This window comes from Tamandua tetradactyla, chromosome 1 (genome assembly GCF_023851605.1).
Source record: "Tamandua tetradactyla isolate mTamTet1 chromosome 1, mTamTet1.pri, whole genome shotgun sequence".
In the NCBI taxonomy this organism is placed as follows: Eukaryota; Metazoa; Chordata; class Mammalia; order Pilosa; family Myrmecophagidae; genus Tamandua; species Tamandua tetradactyla.
In genome coordinates, this window is record NC_135327.1 from 216,225,977 (window position 1) to 216,245,615 (window position 19,639).

General features: G+C 32.3%; 1 protein-coding gene across 11 annotated transcripts in view; it reads left to right on the forward strand.

The window, feature by feature from the left end:
* CUL2 (cullin 2) overlaps positions 1-19,639 on the forward strand; it is a 167,674-nt gene that overhangs the window by 116,847 nt on the left and 31,188 nt on the right. For all 11 annotated transcript variants that reach the window (XR_013171992.1, XM_077151922.1, XM_077151926.1 and 8 more), the window contains 4 exons: positions 535-640; positions 4,234-4,316; positions 17,290-17,386; positions 17,485-17,595. Coding sequence is in view for 10 of the 11 variants with exons in the window: in XM_077151922.1 (XP_077008037.1) it covers positions 535-640; positions 4,234-4,316; positions 17,290-17,386; positions 17,485-17,595 (397 nt within the window). In the remaining variant the exon portion in view is untranslated. The remainder of the gene's footprint in view (positions 1-534; positions 641-4,233; positions 4,317-17,289; positions 17,387-17,484; positions 17,596-19,639) is intronic.

Here is a 19,639-nt window from a genome sequence, read left to right on the forward strand (position 1 = left end):
TGCAGTCAAGAAGTCTTGTAGTCTGTAACAATCTATTCCATTTTCTTGCATACTTATTGCAATAATTTTTTGTTTAAAATCGAAGAGTCTTTTTCCTGATGATAAAATATGAATTAGAAAACACTCTTAACTCTGACTGACTTGACTTTTACCCATTTTCTGTTCTTTGTAAAGTGGACTTTATCATAATTTATGAAGAGTTTGGGAATTAACAAATTAGATTATAGAAGAGCTGACCCTTGGATAAAAGATACTGAGATATAAACATTGGAAATTTTAAAGCAAAAACCTTTAAGTAGAACTAGGGTAATCGTTTTGTTGCTACTCAGAGGTGTTTGTTATTCTTTGTCACTTAGTACCTTACAAAGAGAGTTGGAAATTTTTGTCTTACCGTATTTCTAATTTTTGAGCTTATTACTAAACTATTTTTGGTACTTGATTTATAACCCTAAAATTATTGTCTAAAGTTATAAGAAATCTGCTTTCATCCTGATTTTGACTTAATATCCAATTATATTACATTTGTTTTTTCAGGTATCTCAACACACAGTTTATTAAAAAGAATAAATTGACAGAAGCTGACCTTCAGTATGGCTATGGTGGTGTAGATATGAATGAACCACTTATGGAAATAGGAGAGGTAAGAAGTTCTTTAAATGACTGGCAAACAAAAGTATTTTTTTATATGTTGAGGCAGTTTTATTGACTGTCCTTTCATTAAGGACATTAGGTTGATTGTGTTAAAATTTGAAACATTCTAAGTGATAAGTCAAATGCTATAATTTATCTTCTAAGAAATTCCAGAGGTACAGAAACGATGATTATTATTTTAATAATTGAAGTTTTGATAAATGAATAAATAACACAGCGTGGTAGTTCTGCTGTGTAAAAAAGCTTATACAGTTTATTCAGGAAACATTGAGACTCCTGTAGATAACAAGTAGAATTAAATCCATTCATGGACTTAAAAGAGAGTTTAGAAAGAGAGGGAACACATACTTATGGATATTACAAATCTATAACTTTACTTAAGCAGTAATTAAAGAAATTCAGAGTAGAAAGAAGTATGCAGCTCATATAATTCATTCAGGTTTTTGAGGTACAGCTTTAACTTAAATGTGGAAAAATTATATAATGCATATGCTGATTATGAAAGAAATATTCTTGTACAAGTTTGTTTATTCATATGATACATATTTATTGAGCAGTCAGGCATTGGGAGGTACAGAGGTAAACAGTCCTTGCCCTTATGAAGCTTTTATGTTCAGGTAAGAGAAGCAAATGCCAAAGAAGTAAAGACATTAATTTTAAATTGTGATGAGAATTAACAAAGGAAATAAATAGTATAACCTTTTCAGAAAGAGGTTTGTTATTGTCTTTTAAGAGACTTTCACATGTTCAGTCCCTGTTGACAAAGCAATCCCATGTCTGTCTAGTGATCTATAATTGGAAAATAATTAATATGGAAAAAAATTTTAATATTAAAAGTATTCCTTGCTATCACTGTTAACAAGGGTGATAAATGGGTGAAGAATCTATAAATTTCCAACAGTAGGAAAATGGTTAAATTAAGAATGGAAAATAGTTCATGAGAAACTTTAACAAAGGGAAAGTGATTTATGAGATAATTTGGACCCAGTATTACATATTTAGTAGAAATAAAACTGTTAGGGGAAAAGGATGTAAAGACAAAGGTCAGAGGAATACAAAGATCTTAACAGTAGTTGCTTTTAGTTGGTAGGATGTTTTATTTAAAATCTTCTCTTTTCATCTATATTCTCAGTCCACTCCTCTTCCCAGAGGAAGTCATTATTAACAGTTTTTAAAAAATCTTTCCTGAACTTTGTCTGCACATCTGTATACAAATATTTATGCAAACACATGTAATGGTCTTGACTTTAATTTTTAAATATTAATGGTATCATATAATGCATACAATCCTGCAACTTTGGTTTTGCCTTTAAAAAAAATTAAGTCTAGGGATTCTTTTCATGTAAGTTTGTTTTTGTGAGAGTTTAATGTTCTCTCACAAAAGTAGGGATTTAACATAGTCTATTAAATCATTTCCCTTGGTTTCCAGATTTTTTTCTTTCAGCACTACGGTGAACATTATTGTTCATACATTATTTACTGAGCCCCTGGATGTACCCAGTACTGTTCTATATGCTGGGAATTCAGTAGTGACCAAAGTAGACAAAAGTCTTATACTCATGCAGTTATATGTATATCTCCTTGTACATGAGCAGAAATTTTCATTAAATGGATAATTTGGAAGTGGAGTTTCTGGATCATAGGTAGTACACTGTAAGTTGTGATAAGCCCTCACCAACTTGCCTTTCAGAAAGGCTTTGCCAAGTTGCCCTCCCACCACAGAGATAGGATCCCATTTTCCTATGTATTACTTTCATCTTCCGGCCCCCTAGTCATATTGTTTAAAAAAAAAAAAAAGCAAAACTTGAAGGATGTTCCTTGTGGAATGACACATATGTTTAATTATTTGAAATAGAATTACCAGTGGGTCAGAATAAAGTTAATTACCCCAGGGAAACAGAATAGAGAGGCCAGAAACAGACCTATGCCTATATGAATGCAGTTTAAGTTGGAAACAGAAAGGTAATGAACCTTTGGCACTGGAATAATTTGTAATATGTGTGGGGAAAGTATTGGAATTTAAAATTTCAATGTGAAAGGGAAAACTTGAAAACTTTTAGAAGGTAATGTAGGAGTGCATACATCCCTGTGCCTTTAGGGTAGGGAAGGTTGTCTTAAAATACATAAAATCTACAAATGATAAGGAGAAAGACTGATAAATTCAGGTACTTTAAAATAAATACTTTTACTAAAAAATACCATAAAGAAGGGTAAAAGTCAAGTCACAAACTAAGGCAAACTGCAATACGTAAAACTGACAAGATACTAAATTTCCACAATACATGAAAAACCTCCTAGGTTTTGTTAAGAGGAAGACGAACATTAATGGAATAATGATCAGAAGAGATTAATGGACAGACACTCTACAGAAAAAACCTAGATGATTAATAAACATATGAAAATGTGCTCAGCCTCACTCGAGGAAAGGCCATTTACCACTACAACGAGAAACCATTTTACATCCACCAGGTATATTGTCAAGGATGTGGATTATTGGTGCTTTCATCCACTGTTTGTGGGAGTGTGAATTGGAGAGATCACCTTGGAAAACCGTGCATTACTTTACTTTTTTGCTTTACTTGGTAAAACTGCCTGTGTGCCTGACCCTCTAGCCCGGCATCTTCATGCCTAAGTATATATCAGGGAATCTCTTGCTTCTTATGTGCACCATCAGATGTATACAAGAATAGCAGCATTGTTTTTAGAGCAAAACAATGGAATCGCAAACATATCTACCAACAATAACAAGAAAAATGAATTGTGGTGTATTTATATAATAGAATACTATATAGGAATGGTAGATACTGAACTTTAGTTATATGTCCCAATTTGGATGTATTCAGTAACAAAGTTAAATTAAAAAACCATACATAGAAAAATATATACAGTATGATCTTATTACCAAGATTAGAAGGAGTTAATTTCAAACATATTATGTGGTGATGCATACACATTTGATAAAGCTATAAGCAAGAGAATGATGTAATACAAAATTCTGGATAGCTTCTAGGGGTACAAAAGGGGACACTTGAGGCAAAGTTAATGGTGAAATTGTACTTCTTAATCTAGGTGGCAAATACATAGGCATTCTACTTTTTTTTTTCAACTGATTTACCTTTTTAATGTTTGAGGTATTTCATAATTTTAAAAATCACTAATAGCAAATCACATAATCACATAATTTTATTTAACATAACTCCTCTGTTTCTCTTATGGCCTTGGTGAGGAGCACCTTCTTCTGTATCTGTAGTCCCTCCAAACATTTAAGAGTAAATTAAAGTTTTATAGAAATCAGTGATTTCTCTAAGAGTTTTAGTTATTATCACAATCGACTTTTTGTCTGAGAGTTTCAATTAATGATAAAACTTTAAATCTCCTCTTTGTACAAGTCTGATAAAATGGTCATTGTTATTTTAAATTAGAAATTTATTTCCTTGTTTATATCCAGTTTTCATTTGAATTTTGAGATATTAATTAGAAGTACTTGCTTTTGGTAGATATTTTTATTTTTAAAAAAGTCTGAGATGAAAGTCAAAAACAAATACTAAGTCATTCAGCCTTGATTTTTATTTTTCCTGGCAGCTAGCATTGGATATGTGGAGGAAATTGATGGTTGAACCACTTCAGACCATCCTTATTCGAATGTTGCTCCGTGAAATCAAAAAGTGAGTACTTTTATTTATTCTCCTGAGTCAATTTTGTTGTTCAGTCCTGAAACCTCTTGGACTTTACAGTCAGTGCATTTAGTTGATGGTATACTTTCTCTCAATTTATATCCTGGTGAAGATTACTAGGCAAGCTAACAGATTCCTCTAGTTAGTTAGTTACTTCTTAGTTCTAGTGTTATAACCAATGAATTACCAGTTGTTGTGAGGAAATTTTATGGGAAAATATCTTTCCCCACCACCCATGATGGCTCAGAGGGTGTCACACTCTTTACCTATTTTCTGTATGGCTACAGTTTGGGAAAAAGGAAGTTTTCCTATGGAGTCCAGATTAGAATATCCTTGGTCATTTCTTACTAGTCTTTACCTCTAGAGAACCAAAAACACTAAGTCAGGCAACGAAAGTATTTTTGATAAATTGCAGGTTACTAGAACCAATATTAGAGAAATTATCTAAATAGGTGAGTTGCCTGTGATAATGGCCTCTCCATTCTGGATCTGCTTTCTTTAAGAACATCCAAATGCAGAGTTTTTAATGCAAGGAAAATGTTGTCAAAGCATTGCTCTTATTATAGGGCTCTCAATGGAAAGTAAGGGAGTTAAAATAATAGTCAAGCCACAAAAGAGGGTAAAAAGATAAGAGGATATCTTTTTTAATTTAACATTTATATCAAATAGAGAGTAGATGGTAGCAATTAGTAACATGGTTCTAAAAAAACTGCCACTCATCCTTTTAATGATTCCATTATTTCCAAAGATAGTGAGATGGGGAGAAAGGCAAGAATGATGTAATATAGTAAAATCAGTTTTTTTCTTTCCTCTTTTTTGTGCTAAACTATGATTAAGTAAAAAAACACCACAAAATATATGTTGTTCCTAATATAATTTCTTTTGCTAAAAATTAACTTTTTCTTGACTTGTAATTCAGCTATTTTATAGTCAAAGCATGCTGATAATAAGGTTATAATTTTCTAAATGTACTTTTATGAAATGTTTCTTAATATAGCTCTGCCCCCGTTACATTTTTATAATATGATAGCTTGTTAAAAATGAATTTGATGAAAATTTAAAGAAAATGTAACTGTAAGAAAAATGGAACAACTATAGGATATTAATTCTAGAAAAGAGCCGTTTATCTGGTCAGATATTAGACCAACTTGTCTTATTTTTGTTGTCATAATCAGTTCTGTTAAAGTATTGTTTAACAGGTTTTACTAATGGTGCCTTTATTCTTTGAATCAATTCTGTTAAGTAATATCCCACATTTTATAGCTGTGGGAACTAAGGCTTAATAGTAATAATAAGAATGAACATATGATAACCATATGCCAAGTCCTATGCTAAATGCATTACCCATCCTTACAACTCTAGAAGAAAGGTACTGCTATTATCACCATTTTATGAAAGAAAAAGTAAATGGTGGAGCTCTAAATAGTGTAGTTTGACTCTAGCTCCATCTTCTCAATTCTAAGGATTCAAATCTGGGTTTGTCTAACTACATGCATTTTGCCTCTCTTTTTAATCTACAGTATATTTCTTCCATTCCTAGCTCCAATAACTTCAATTTAGTGATGAATACATTATAGTTTGATTTGAATATTTTGATGTTTTCAAATATTTCTTTCTTTAATCTTAAGGAGACAGAATTAATTTTATTCATAAATAGCTAAGTAGAATTTCAACAAGAAAATATGACTTACTGAACTTGATATAGCTAAGGAAATAGAATCATGTCTTTGACTTCCAATTGTGTCTTTCCAATTGAAAAAGAAGTTGTTTTGCTTTTATATATATTTACCATTGTCATTTGAGCTAATCTGGCCATATATCATAACTAGCATTAGATGGATGAGTAATTATGTAGGTACTCTCCCTTTGTAATCTCATCTCATCCTTACAACAGGAAATGCTGGTGAATATTATCATAGGCTCATTTTACCAATGAGGAAAATGAGACTTGAGAGGGTAAGTGTACACCAATGTCAAAGAACTAGTGAGTGGCAGAATTAGAATTGGCGCTTAGGTCATTATGGTCCAAAGTCTGTAGTCTTACCCATGTATTATATGTTCTTAGAAATAGGTTGCTCAAGTTGCACTTCATTGCTATTTCTGCTTTAAGAGAAATAACTTAAATCTGTGTACCTACAACTGTGAAAAGAGCTAGACCAGAATTACAGGGTAAAATCAGATCTAGCAGAAACTATTACTAATTTGATTTCCCATTAAGTTGCTTTTCTTTCCTACCAACTTTCTTTTCCCACATTCATCATTTGGTTCATATATGTCCCCTACAAGTCTCTAAAGAATATTGCTTTGTACTACTGCTTTCCACTGGAAATCAGGATTATATAGTAAACTATTGAAAGAGCTAACTTTCTACTAAAAAATTATATAAGTAATATATACTGATTGTAAAATTTTAAAATGTTCAGGGAGTTAGAGAGGAAAGTGAAAGACCATCTCTTTTCCTCCCAGTGTCTTCAGTTTTGTTCCTTAGAGGAAACAGCTATCAAGAATTTAAAGTATTTTCTACTAGAAATTCTATATGCATTTGAGGGTGTGTGTATATATATATATATATATATATATATATATATATATATATATATATGTATGTATTTATGCACACATATATTACAAATTTATATAGAAGTTCATGTGTATATATCTACATCCAAGCATACATGTATATAATACACACGTACATATGTGCATACATTTGGGGAACTTTTCGAAAGCTTAATTACTGGGTCTTCATCTATATCCACTGACTCATACCCTAGGGAGAGTAGGATCTGCTTTTCTGAAGCTCATTGGGTGATAGTTACGCATCTAGCCAGACCAGCGTTTCTGAAATACTGCTCCACATTAAATAATTTTCCGTCCACTTATTCTGTAAAGCTTTTATTGGAGTGATTTCTTTTTTCCTTTGGATTCCTTTATACGCAAGTGGTAAGTCAATATATTCTTCTTAAAAGTTTAAACAGAACAGACTAGTGGTTCATATGAGACTATAAGGGGATAGTATAAGGAAGTTCCTTTATAGTTATAGAACAATACTATATTTTGACATGACATGCAGTCAAGTTACATTGAATCATATATACAAAAACACATATACATGATTGCATGTAAAAACCTGGTGAAATCTGAGTAAAGGCTTGAGATTGTACTGATGTCAATTTCTTGTTTTCAATATTGTACGCCACTTATGTAAGATGTTACCGTGGGAGAAAGTTGGGTGAAGGTACATAGGACCTCTCTATTATTTTTGTAGCTTCCTGTGAATCTATAATTATTTCAAAATTAAGTTTTTAATGTTTAAACATAGTATAAATTGCAGAAATACCTATTTTCTCCTTTTCCCCTAAACTTCTTTCCTCTCCCATAGGTAACTACTGGTAACAGTTTGAGTATACCAAAATATTTTCTTACTTATGTACAGTGGATTTTATCCTTTTTGAGGAGAGATCCTTATATTCCTTTGAGAATATGATAAAAATTGGAACTGACCCACAGAAAACTATTTCAAATATGTATGCATACAAAATTTTAAATACTTTTTGTAAGGTTTGTGTATTCCCAGGGTCAGAAATGTTTTGGCATTTATTTAATGTATTTCTCTGTCTCTAACAGAATCACTTGGCAAATTGTAATCTGAAACAAATCTCCATAATTAATATCTGTTGAATTGGTAAAAGTGTTTCTTTCTTCTGAAATTATGCTCAAGGGTGAGACCATTATGACTTAAGTCACCCCCACCCCTTCTCTGTTTACATGGAAATATCATAAGCAAAGTCCAGAGTTAAATGCAAATGGAAAAAAAATTGTAACATCAAAATTTTTAAATTTCTTCTCTTTTCCCCACTGTTCTGACATCATTCCTCTCTCACCAGAGTTTCTTATATGTGTGGTTCTGTTTCAGTGTTCCCTTCTGTTCCATTTTTTAGATTGTCTGTCTTTGTGCCTATACTTCACTATGGTCATTGTTGTAGCTTAATAAGACTTAATATCTGGTAGGTCAAATTTGTTTCCAGAAGTCAAAGTGCTGTTCTTTGGCACCTTAGTCTTCCATATACATGTAAAATCATCTTACAAAGTTCCTTTAATAAAATTTCTGTTTGGATTGAAATTGAATGAATTCTGTAAATTAGTTTGGAGAAAATTTATATCTTCACACTAGTAAGTCTTCCTATCCATAAATATGGTACATCTATTTCTTTGTTACTTTTTCATTAATATTTCCTAATGAGTTATTTTTTTTTTTTTTTTTTTTTTTTTTTTTTTTTTTTAAGGGAGGAAGGGAAGGAAAGAAAGACAGAGAAGGAAGGAAGGATGGAAGGAAGGGAGGAAGAAAGGGAAACATCTTTAAACATTTTCTTATTTTTATTATATTTTGTTTGTTTGTTTGTTTTTTACATGGGCTGGGGCCGGGAATCGAACCGGGGTCCTCCGGCATGGCAGGCAAGCACTCTTGCCCGCTGAGCCACCGCGGCCCGCCCTCCTAATGAGTTTTTATAGTTTATCTGTAAAAGTCCTTTATTCTTTTTGTTGGATTTAATTCTAGGTGGTTGAATTCTCTGATACTATTACAAAAAGTGTTTAATTGTCTATTTTGTTATTTTCTGCTAGTATATAGAAATGCAAATGATATTTATATACAAATTTGATATTCAACCACCTTGTTGAACTATTATTTTTAATAATTTGCATTGTTTTTGGGTTTTCTATATGAACTATGGTAATCTGCAAATGATAGCTTTATTGCTGCGTCATATATATATATATCCATTTTTATTTATTTTTTTGCCTTATTGCCTAAGCTAGGACCTCCAGAGCAATTTGAAGAGAAGTGATGGAAAGGGAGCATTTTTCTCATTTCTCATTTTAAAGCTTATACTTGTAATATTTCCTTATTTAAGATAATCTGTCCTCTTAAGTTTTTAAAGATATTTTTAATCTTTTGGCATTTGCTAATGGGTAGAATTAATTTATAGCATTTATTCTTCAAGTTTGTAATATAATTGTCAGGTTGAAGCTGCCTTTTGGAAAGATCAAGTTTTTTACCCCTGTGGGTTATGCGATTTTGAAACATGACTGGTTTCAGACTCCTGACACAGTAGTTATATGTGTATATATTCAGAAAAATGATTCTCTTCTTTCTTATTGTTTTTGGATTCCTTATGTCTTAATCCTTTACCCATCTCTTCCATCTTAATCTTTTTATTTTTAAGTAACTGTCTCTGATTGAGAGGAACAGCACTTAGATTGGAAATTGGTAGATCTAATCTCATTTAAATATTTAGTTTCCTAAGTAGATTATTTCATTGAATTCCTTAACTATAAGATGAAATGTTCTTTGGAATGTTCTTTCCTAGTGCTTGAATACATTCACTGATTAGTACATTGTTTGCGGTTAGATATTCAACATTTATTAGATATTGCTGCTTTAAAACTGTAAATTAACAGATGTTTACATTTGTTTGAGACTGATTCTTAAGCACTTGTCCTTTAGCTGAAATACTTCCTTCCACTACGTGTAATATGAAACTGATACTAATGGAATAGCTCTTTTTCTAGTTTGGTGTGGATAATCCCTTCCTCAGTTAACTTTGTAATTATTCTTTATTTTACCAGAGTAGTGTACTTTCTCCCTCTTTCAGCTGTGTAGTTTTAGACTCATCATTGGATGGGTTAATTTGGTTTGTGCCTTTAAAGAAAAAGGATTTCCTAGTGTAACTTTGGTTATATGAAGATGCGTTTTATTCCTCTCTTTAGGATTGGTTGTATATAATCACAAATAGGATTGGCTTTTATTTTTTATTGTAAGATAAAAATAAAGGTAATCAGGATTCCCCAGCCTCCTCAACTCCTCAGGTAATATGTTAACCTTTGAAATTTTTAGAAGAAGACAACCAGGTCAACCTTTAAAGAAGTTATCTGTCAGGTCAGTGAAAGATTTTTGTGAAATCAAAGCGTTCGTTCCACTAAGTAAACATTCATGAGGCTCATGGATGCTGAAATGCTCAGTTATTGGATGGAGTAGATCTTGGCAGGGGAGAAAAAAATATTTAAAAGAAAAGCAAAAGGGCAATGTAATGTCATGTAAAGGGGGAAAAGCAGGAGCTCTTGACTTACAGACTTCTGCTTTTAAGGAACAAAACTGGGTCCAGACTCCTTTTCCTTAATTGAATTTGTAAATGTGGCTTCTCTTGAGGTATATAAACATTATAGGAATATTCCCATATTTCATGCAGGTTGAACAAGATATTTTGAAGTACTAAATTTAAAAGTGGAATCTAGGTTATACTTTTTGTTTCTTTGTTTAAGAGAGTCAGTGAAATAATTGTTTGACAGTTTAAATTTTTTTCATGGTATCATGCACTCTATGCACACAAACTTTAATTTGTAATCCAAAAGTACAGAAGTAGAGAGTACTCCTATATAGGGAAGAAAAGCAAGTGATGTAAACATAGCTTGTGTATCTGCATTTTTTTCACAGTATTTACTGCACTAGAAAAAAATAAAAAGTAACTTTGTTCATAAATAATATCTTTTATAATAATACAGTACAGTTACCAATATTTCACAGTATTTACTGCACTAGAAAAAAATAAAAAGTAATTTTGTTCATAAATAACTTATCTTTTATAATAATACAATTACCAATAATATAGAACTTGCAGTATGGTAACAATCTAAAGTTGTTTATGCTTTTAATAAATAAAATACTATAACTTCATTGATTTAAATGTTAACAGTTTAAAACTTTTAATAGTTTTAGTGATGTATAAAAAGTAAGCTTAATCAAATAATTGAAACATAAATAACAGTACTTAGTATATTTTCTATAAGAACTTTGGTTTTACTTTGGAATTATAATTGCATTATTAACCTATAAAAAGAGAAGATAGGGTATACAAGTGGTTAAGTGGCAGAATGCTTGCCTTCCATGTGGAAAACCTGGTTTCAATTCCCAGACTGTGAACCACCTGCTCCCCTTGCCCCCAAGAGAATGAAGATTTTTTTTTTGGTGCTGAAACCTGGGATCAAGAAGATAGATTTTTAAATTCTGGTAAAAGGAATTGCCTAGTTGCTTAAGGGAACTTGTGAAAACACTTAATGCTAAATGGTTTTTAAATTGTTCTTCTTTTCCCCAGTAAATTAATGGAGTTGATGTTGAGTGTTCTTTGAATAAAAATTAAAATTAAATATTTTCTTTCGCTTTGAATTTGAAGCGATTTACAACATAGGCTGTTAAGGCTGCTTTATATTTCCTCTGACATGTTATTTTCATTGTTGTAAATTGTTTTTAACCTTTTTATTATAGAATGTAAATACAGAAAACTATACAACCCAAATGTATAGCTTAGGGAATTATTATAAGCTAAATATCCATGTTCCTACCAGCCAGGTCAACAATAGGACTTTGCCAACCTTAGCTCGTCTGTTTCTCCAAAACAGTAACTGCTATCGTGACTTTTTAGATAATCATTTGGTTTTTTTAGGGTTTTATCACCCATGTGTGCATTCGTAGACATTATAGTTTAGTCTTGTCCATTTAAAAGAAAAAACAACTTTATATTGTCTTTTATATCTTTTATTTTTTTTTACATGGGCAGGCACCGGGAATCGAACCCAGGTCCTCGGGCATGGCAGGCAAGCACTCTTACCTGCTGAGCCACCGTGGCCCCTTTTATATCTTTTAATCAACAAATTTCCTATCCATCCATTTTATCCCCCTTGTTATTTATATGCTAGCAAATACTGCTTTTTGATCTGTAAACTTTCCAGTGGTCTGGGTTTTACTAATTACTAGCATGTGCTACATTTCAGTACATTCCTCTGTCCTCAGCATTTCCTACAAATTAGCAGTTAGTGGCTTCTCAGATTCAGGTTTGATTCCTCTGCCAAGACTATGGGTAATAATTGTGTTCTTTCATAATATCTGATTTTCACCTTTTTTTTTTAATGCTAGCAGCTATAACTCTGACATTAAGTTTCTGGCACTGTCATTTTGTTTATTTTATATTACCTGAAATAGTTTTATAAAGATATTCTTTTCCTCGTCTACTATTTAGTCACCCAGTCATAAAGTTCATATAGGAAAGATAAGATATATCCTTGTTTTTTTCTTTTCCTTTAGCCTAGATTTCAAGATAATGAATTGGTTCCCTGTTATCTTCAAGTAGTGACCAATTAGCTTTTAGAAAATCATGATGAACTCACAGGCTTAAATATTTTATGGGCTTCTAATCATTGTAGATCTTATTTTATTAAAGCTTACATTGTCTCCCTCTGGCTAACCAGTGCTGGAGTCTTTTTTTATATGACCCCTGTCATCTTTGATAGCTTTCTTGCTATTTAATGTGTCAGAATGTCCCAGACTTATCTCTTGTGCATTTTCTTCCCCAGACCTGGTATCAGCTACTCAATGAAAAACTCACTTCTGAATACATAAATGATACATAATTATTTTGAATATTCCAGATCCTTTCCTCAGTCTTACTCCACAGAGGTAATAGCTGTTATCATTTGGTTAACTGTTAATCAAATGTTAATCCTTGTTAACTTTTTTTTTTAATTCAATGACATATCTTGGCATTTTTCTATGTTAGTATATTGAAATGATCTCATTCTTTTATAACTGCTCCCTAATATTTGGTATTGTTCTACCTCATTTTATTAAACTCTTTTCCTAGGCCTGTACATTAGGTTTCCGTTGTTTGCACCAAAGCAACACTTGCTTCAGAAACCATCTTATGCATGCTACTGTGCATACATAATGTGTTTGTTTGGGATCATAGAGCATGTGCATTTAGAATTTTGCCCACTTACCTCTGAGGTAACTGTACTTCTATGAGCAGGGTGTGAGGAATACCTGTTTTCTCTACACACTCACCACACTCACAAATACTTGCTATTATCAAACTTTAAGAATTACCCCGATCTGAGGATGAAAAACTTCATCCTTTGCCTTTCTGAGGTGGGGAGCCTAGGAGGTGCTGCCAGATGGGATGCTATAGTAATCTTCTGGGTGTGAAGATTTCCTAATCTTTTTGGGTATCACATCTACACAAGCCCTGTACTTACTGCTCCAGCATAAACCCACACTGTTTACTACCTGACTTCAGAGACCTGGTTCTTCCTGATATTTTAACCAGTCTCCTCACCTTGGATGTGCCCCCCAGCTCTAAGCTGTCTTCTTCCATTCTCTTCCACGCTCTCCTTGTAGCAGTTCTTAATCTGCATTTTGGTCTGTAGTTTTTTTCTGCCCTCTCCTATCTTCTAGTCATCTCTCTCTTTTTTTTTTTTTCCTATCTATCCAGTTTATTTTACCCTTTGTCCTTCCTACTATTTATTTATTCTTTATCCATATTTTTATTACTCATCTGTCCATACCCTGGATAAAAGGAACATCATACACAAGGTTTTCACAATCTGACAGTCACACTGTAAAAGTTATAGCTTTATACAGTCATCTTCAAGAATCAGGGCTACTGGAACACAACTCAGCAGTTTCAGGTATTTCTCTCCAGCCACTCCAATACACCATAAACTAAAAAAGGAATTTCTATATAATGCATAAGAATAACCTCTCAGCTCTATTTGAAATTTCTCAGCTGCTGAAATTTTATATTTTGTATCATTTCTCTCTTCTCCCTTTTGGTCAAGAAGACTTTCTCAGTCCCTTGATGCCAGGTGCTGGCTCATTCTGGGAGTCATGTCCCCCATTGAGGGGAGGACAGTGAGTTTACCTGCTCAGTTAGCTTAGAGAAGCCACATCTGAGCAACAGAAGAGGTTCTCTGGGGATGACTCTTAGGCCTAATTTTAAGTAACTTAGCCTATCCTTTGCAGGAGTAAGTTTCATAGGACTGAACCCCAAGATTGAGGGCTCAGCTTATTGATTTAGTTGTCCCCACTGCTTGTGAAAATATCTGAAATTCTCCAAATGGGGAAGTTGAATATTTCCTTCTTTCTCCCCAGTTCCCAAAGGGGACCTTGCACAAGCTTTTCTGTTCACTGCCCAGATTACTCTGGGATATATTGGGACATCTCACTAACCTGGATAAACCAACAAAATCTCATGCCTTATTCAAGATTCCATGTACTTAATGGTGTCTAACTACATTTACCATACAAGTTAAATTAGGAAATATACTACCCAAAATATAAATTTTGCACCCAATAAACCTCTCCTTTTGATCTCACACAGAAGTTGAAGTTTTAAAATATGGACCATATCATCCTTTACCCTGTATTCTGATTTACCTTAGTCCTATCCAGATCAGCTTCATTTATATCTCTATTTGAAGTCTGATCACTTTTTCAGCTTTTTAAACAGTTCCTATATGGGATACTGCTGACTTTCATAGCTTCAGGGCTCCAATTCTGAGTTTCAGTTGTCACCTAAATAACCGAAGTTTCTGGGAACGACCAGGTTAGTCATCTCTTTTTAATTGCTGCAAGTCAGAGTTACTGCCAACAATGGAGTAGTGAAAAGTCTCCTATTATTTCTCAGATTGAGAGTGGGAGCAAGAGGCTGCATTTAGTTTGTTGGAACCCTATTCTTGTCTTAAATATAGGGATAAATGAAGGTTACACATATTTCTAAAAACTCTTGATATTCTTTTCTCAAGTCTCATTGCCTGGAACTACTATTGGATAGGATCAGAATTATTCAGATGACCAATTTTATTCCTTGCTTTTATGAATTACTAACTTAGCATCATTTCACAATATACTTTTATTATTTATAAACCTAATAGGAATATGGTGTATTTATAATGATTTTGCACAGTACTTTTGTGCAATTATAAAGATATATGCACAGTACTTTTCATGCAATTGTATAAAAAATATATAATTATCTAGGAATATCACTGGTTTTCTAGGGAATACCTTCTGTCCACTTTCCTGGGCCTTTTTGCATCAGAAATATATGGTGGGATTGTTCAGAATAGCAGGAGTGTAAGATTTCCTGATGCTGAGTAGGGAAAATAGAATTTTATTCTTTATTATATTGAAAATAATTTTAGGTAACCTGGTTTTCCAATATTAAAGTCTTTCTCATTCTTAACTGATTTCAGTTGGTCCTAGGGAAAGTTAAAAGGAAAAAAAAAGTTATGTATTGCAAATATTAGATGTTAGATCATTCTTTCACCAAATTGAATTTGGGCTTAAGAATTTGGGCTCAACATATGGATTACAAATAAATAAATAATAGGGGGAATAAATGTTAAAATAAACCGAGTAGATTGAAAAAAAAGTCAGTCAACATTTTTTGCCATAGTGAGACTAAAGAGGCAAGACAATTAAATGTAATACGTGATCCTGGATTCGATCTAATAATGGAGAAGAAAATGTCCAGAATGATATAATTAGGACAATTGAGAAAACTGAAATATGGACTATGTGCTTTATATTATTGGTAAATTTCTTAATAACTGTACTTAATGAGGTTATATAAGCAAATATCCTTGTTCTTAGGAGATGTATATGAAAGTATTATGTTTGAGGCGCATGATGTGTGCAATTATCTCAAATGTTTAGAAAATAAATAGACAAGTGGATAGATGGATAGATAGATAAAATGATATAACAAATGTGGAAACGTGTTAAAATCTGGATTTCTGGGTAAGGGGTACATTAAGGATCTCGTAATGGTTTTGTATTTTTGCATTTGTTCTGTAAGTTTGAAAATATTTCAAAATAAAAGTTTTTTAAGTAAGAAAATAAAAGAATTTGGGCTCATTTCCTCTGTTCTGAGACTGAACAGAGGAAATGAGCTCACTATGTGTGACCTTGTATTAACTCATTTTTCTTATATTAGTGATATTGTGATATAGACTTTGTATCTAAGATTCTGTGACTGACAAAGTTATTGTAGCCATATTAATTCATATACAAAAAACTTTCCCCAGAATATCCAGATAATTACAGGAAGAATGAAAGAGAATTAGAGGGATGCAGAGGCAGGGAGGGACACTAATATGTAAAGGTAATTGCCTTAATGCTTTTCTTAAACTTAAATGTTTAGAAATTCTTATATTCTAGTATAAAGAACAAGATACTTTTATTAGAGAATGATGATAATATATTTTCTATGGCTCTCTTTATAAAATAATTATTTATTTAAAAAAATATTTTTAAGTGGGATGGAAAACTGCCAATAGTAGGGTGAGCCTTTGACCACATAATGAGTTGATTTGACCCTTAGGGCTAGAGTCAGAAACTTCCAGTTTAAGGCCAGATTATTTTACTAGGGCATTAAGCAGACTATTATTTTCTGATTATTTCATTTTCCTATTTCTGTAATTTAGAAAAATGAATATTCACCCATATTTCTTATTGTAATTGTTAGTATTTGCGTCTCTGTAGCACATTTGACTAAGCAGAAACTTATCAAATGTCACATAAATAATTGAGATGATTTTGGAGCCCTTTGCAACTAAAAAAGAATACAGAAATTTTAAAACGTATCTCAATAAATTTCTGAATCAGTACCTCTGTGCTTGAATGGAAAACACCTTGACAACTCTAACAGTTCTCTTAGAGAAGCCTGCAGCTATTAGTTATTTCAGTGAGTGATAAATAGGGTAGACTTTGAGGAATGGGGATGATCAAATTACTGTAGGCAAATTTATAATGGTTCAAACGCTGACATTCTCAGACCAAATCCTCTAATAATAGAGTTTATGGTGAGTGAAATTCTTAAACACCAGTATTAAAGTCTTCACTTAATGGGCTTGTAGCTACTTTGTTAAAATTAATGAAGTATCATCTTATTGAGATTATATTTATAATTTTGCAATTCAAAAGTTTTTATTTTTTTGAAATGACACTTCATATGTATATTAACTATGAAATATTAATTCAGCTGTCATAATGAAAAAATTGTTTTTATGCATCATGCATGCATTGACCTTTAAGATGTGTTTCAAGAATGTTTTGTGTGATTCCTTATTTTAGTGATCGTGGTGGAGAAGACCCAAACCAGAAAGTAATCCATGGGGTTATTAACTCCTTTGTTCATGTTGAACAGTATAAGAAAAAATTTCCCTTAAAGGTAAAAAAACCTCCTTTAAAAACAAATAATCAGACCTTTAATTTCTTAAATTACTTGCTCTAGGTTTTTTCTAATATGATTTTAATTGATTTATATAGTTTTATCAGGAAATCTTTGAGTCTCCCTTTCTAACTGAAACAGGAGAGTATTACAAACAAGAAGCTTCAAATTTATTACAAGAATCAAACTGTTCACAGTATATGGAAAAGGTAAGAAATAAAATTTATGTTAAATACATTTTACCAATTATACATCAGTTCACAGTTTTATTTAATATTGATTTTCCTTGTTAATGTATTTTTTTGGTAGTTAATGTATTTTTAAGTAGATGACTGTTCAGTTTATTTGAATGTTACCCTGTTATAGTTAACATAGAACACCTGTTTTTAAGTCCTTGACCTTGCTAAAGCATTTTCCATGAGAAAACATGCTACTCCAATTTTCATCATGGTTGATGCTTTTTTGATAAGTCGCTTTTGCTTGGTTTGCTTATCTTTAAAATTAATACAGTTGCACATTTTTGGCAAAATAAACTGTATTTCCAATATTTAGAAATGGAAATAGGATGGTATGATACATGCAAAAGCTAGGTGTTAGGCTTTTCTCTTTAAAATAAAAGATAAAAATAAGGGGATATATAGTAATTCTATATACTTGTATAGGTCACTCAATAGTCTGTTATATTCTTGGAAGGCTGAGAAAAATGTCCACAAGAAATTGTGATCCCTAAAGCAATACAGACCAATAATCATTTAAAATTTCATGTGTATGTCCTCAGTAGTAAATTCAGTCATCATAAAAGATAAATTAGAACTTTGAACTGAGTGTTTTCTTCTGCAGTTTTGGATTTCAAACATTTTAGTACTGGGTGATTTTTATTAGTTTATTGGGCCAAGAAAGGTAAAATGGAATAGTTGTAGTCTTGCTTCCGTAGCATATAGATGGATCAAGAAACATTAGCATTTACTGATACACTGTTAAATATTCTACAGAATCTTAGTCTAGGAGTCAGAAATCTAATTCTGTTTCTGCTTTTGCAACTAGTTGGCTCTGGTACCTTGAGTAAATCATCCAAGCCTTGTTTTCCCCTCATTCCTTTAAGTGCAGGTTACACTAGATCAGTTCTTAGTTCTTAGCCCTATTTTCTTATTAGATTCATGTTAAAGCTTTAGATCTAATCCTGAAAATATGCACACAAAGCAACAGTGATACCTATATACCTCTTTATGTCTGGCTGTCAGCAATTGGAAATAAATATTTGGAAAATAGTGTTTATCAGAGTCGTTCATTTCAAGATATTATGGTGAATCATAATAGTTTCAAGCACTAAAATCCTAGGATTTGATCTCTATACTTTTAGTTATTAGACTAATTAGTATAGCCTAATTAGTATAGCTTCTCTTCTGTATCATTCCTCCAGTTTTGGAATTTTCCTCTTGACTCCCAGTGCTTTTACAGCTCTTTGAAGTCCTGTACTGGGACACCCCATTCTTATCTACCTTTGTCTTGATAGGCTCCTTGCTAAGTTATCATTGTTTTTTATTTGCTTTTTTCATCCTCCCTTATCTCCATACTTTTAATTCCTGTTACATGTAGTTACTCTGTCAAGCAGATTAAGGTAATTTATAGTGTGCTATAAATGATTAATAAGATTACTTTTTATAAATTATTTTTTTAGTAGGATTACTTTTAAGGGCTATTTTTATTTTAAAAGGAAAAAATGACCCAAAAAAAGATGAAGAAATTGGTCAATTGATCAAAATGTGAACATCTTTTTAATCTAGACACTTTCTACCCACTGTTGGTTTCTGTGATAGTGTCATTGTCTTGGGTCCACAGGAGGGTAGCGCAGCGGAACTACCCTCTTGAGCCTCATTTTCACCAAAAGGTTTCTGAGAGGTATCAGGAATGATGTCTTATTTCCTTTTTCCCCTCCCAACATCACCGTCATATGTTCCCTCTCTGGATGCCCAGGCACGCACAACAGTACTATACCAAAGCTCAAATGTACATGGTTCCCTGGGGCCAGTTAAATTCAGAAACTCCATTTAATAGCTTCACATTGCAGAATGTTTTCAAACTACATAAATTTGTACATCAGTTACTATGGTAGCGTAAGTTCTATTGCAGCAATGTTGCAGTTTTGTTTTGAGGAAGAAATTCAGCCAGAAATTCTGTAGGTATTTTTTCATTAGCTCATTCTTTATTAATGTTGACCAATGTATTGTTTGTAGCACAGTGCTTTTTGTATAG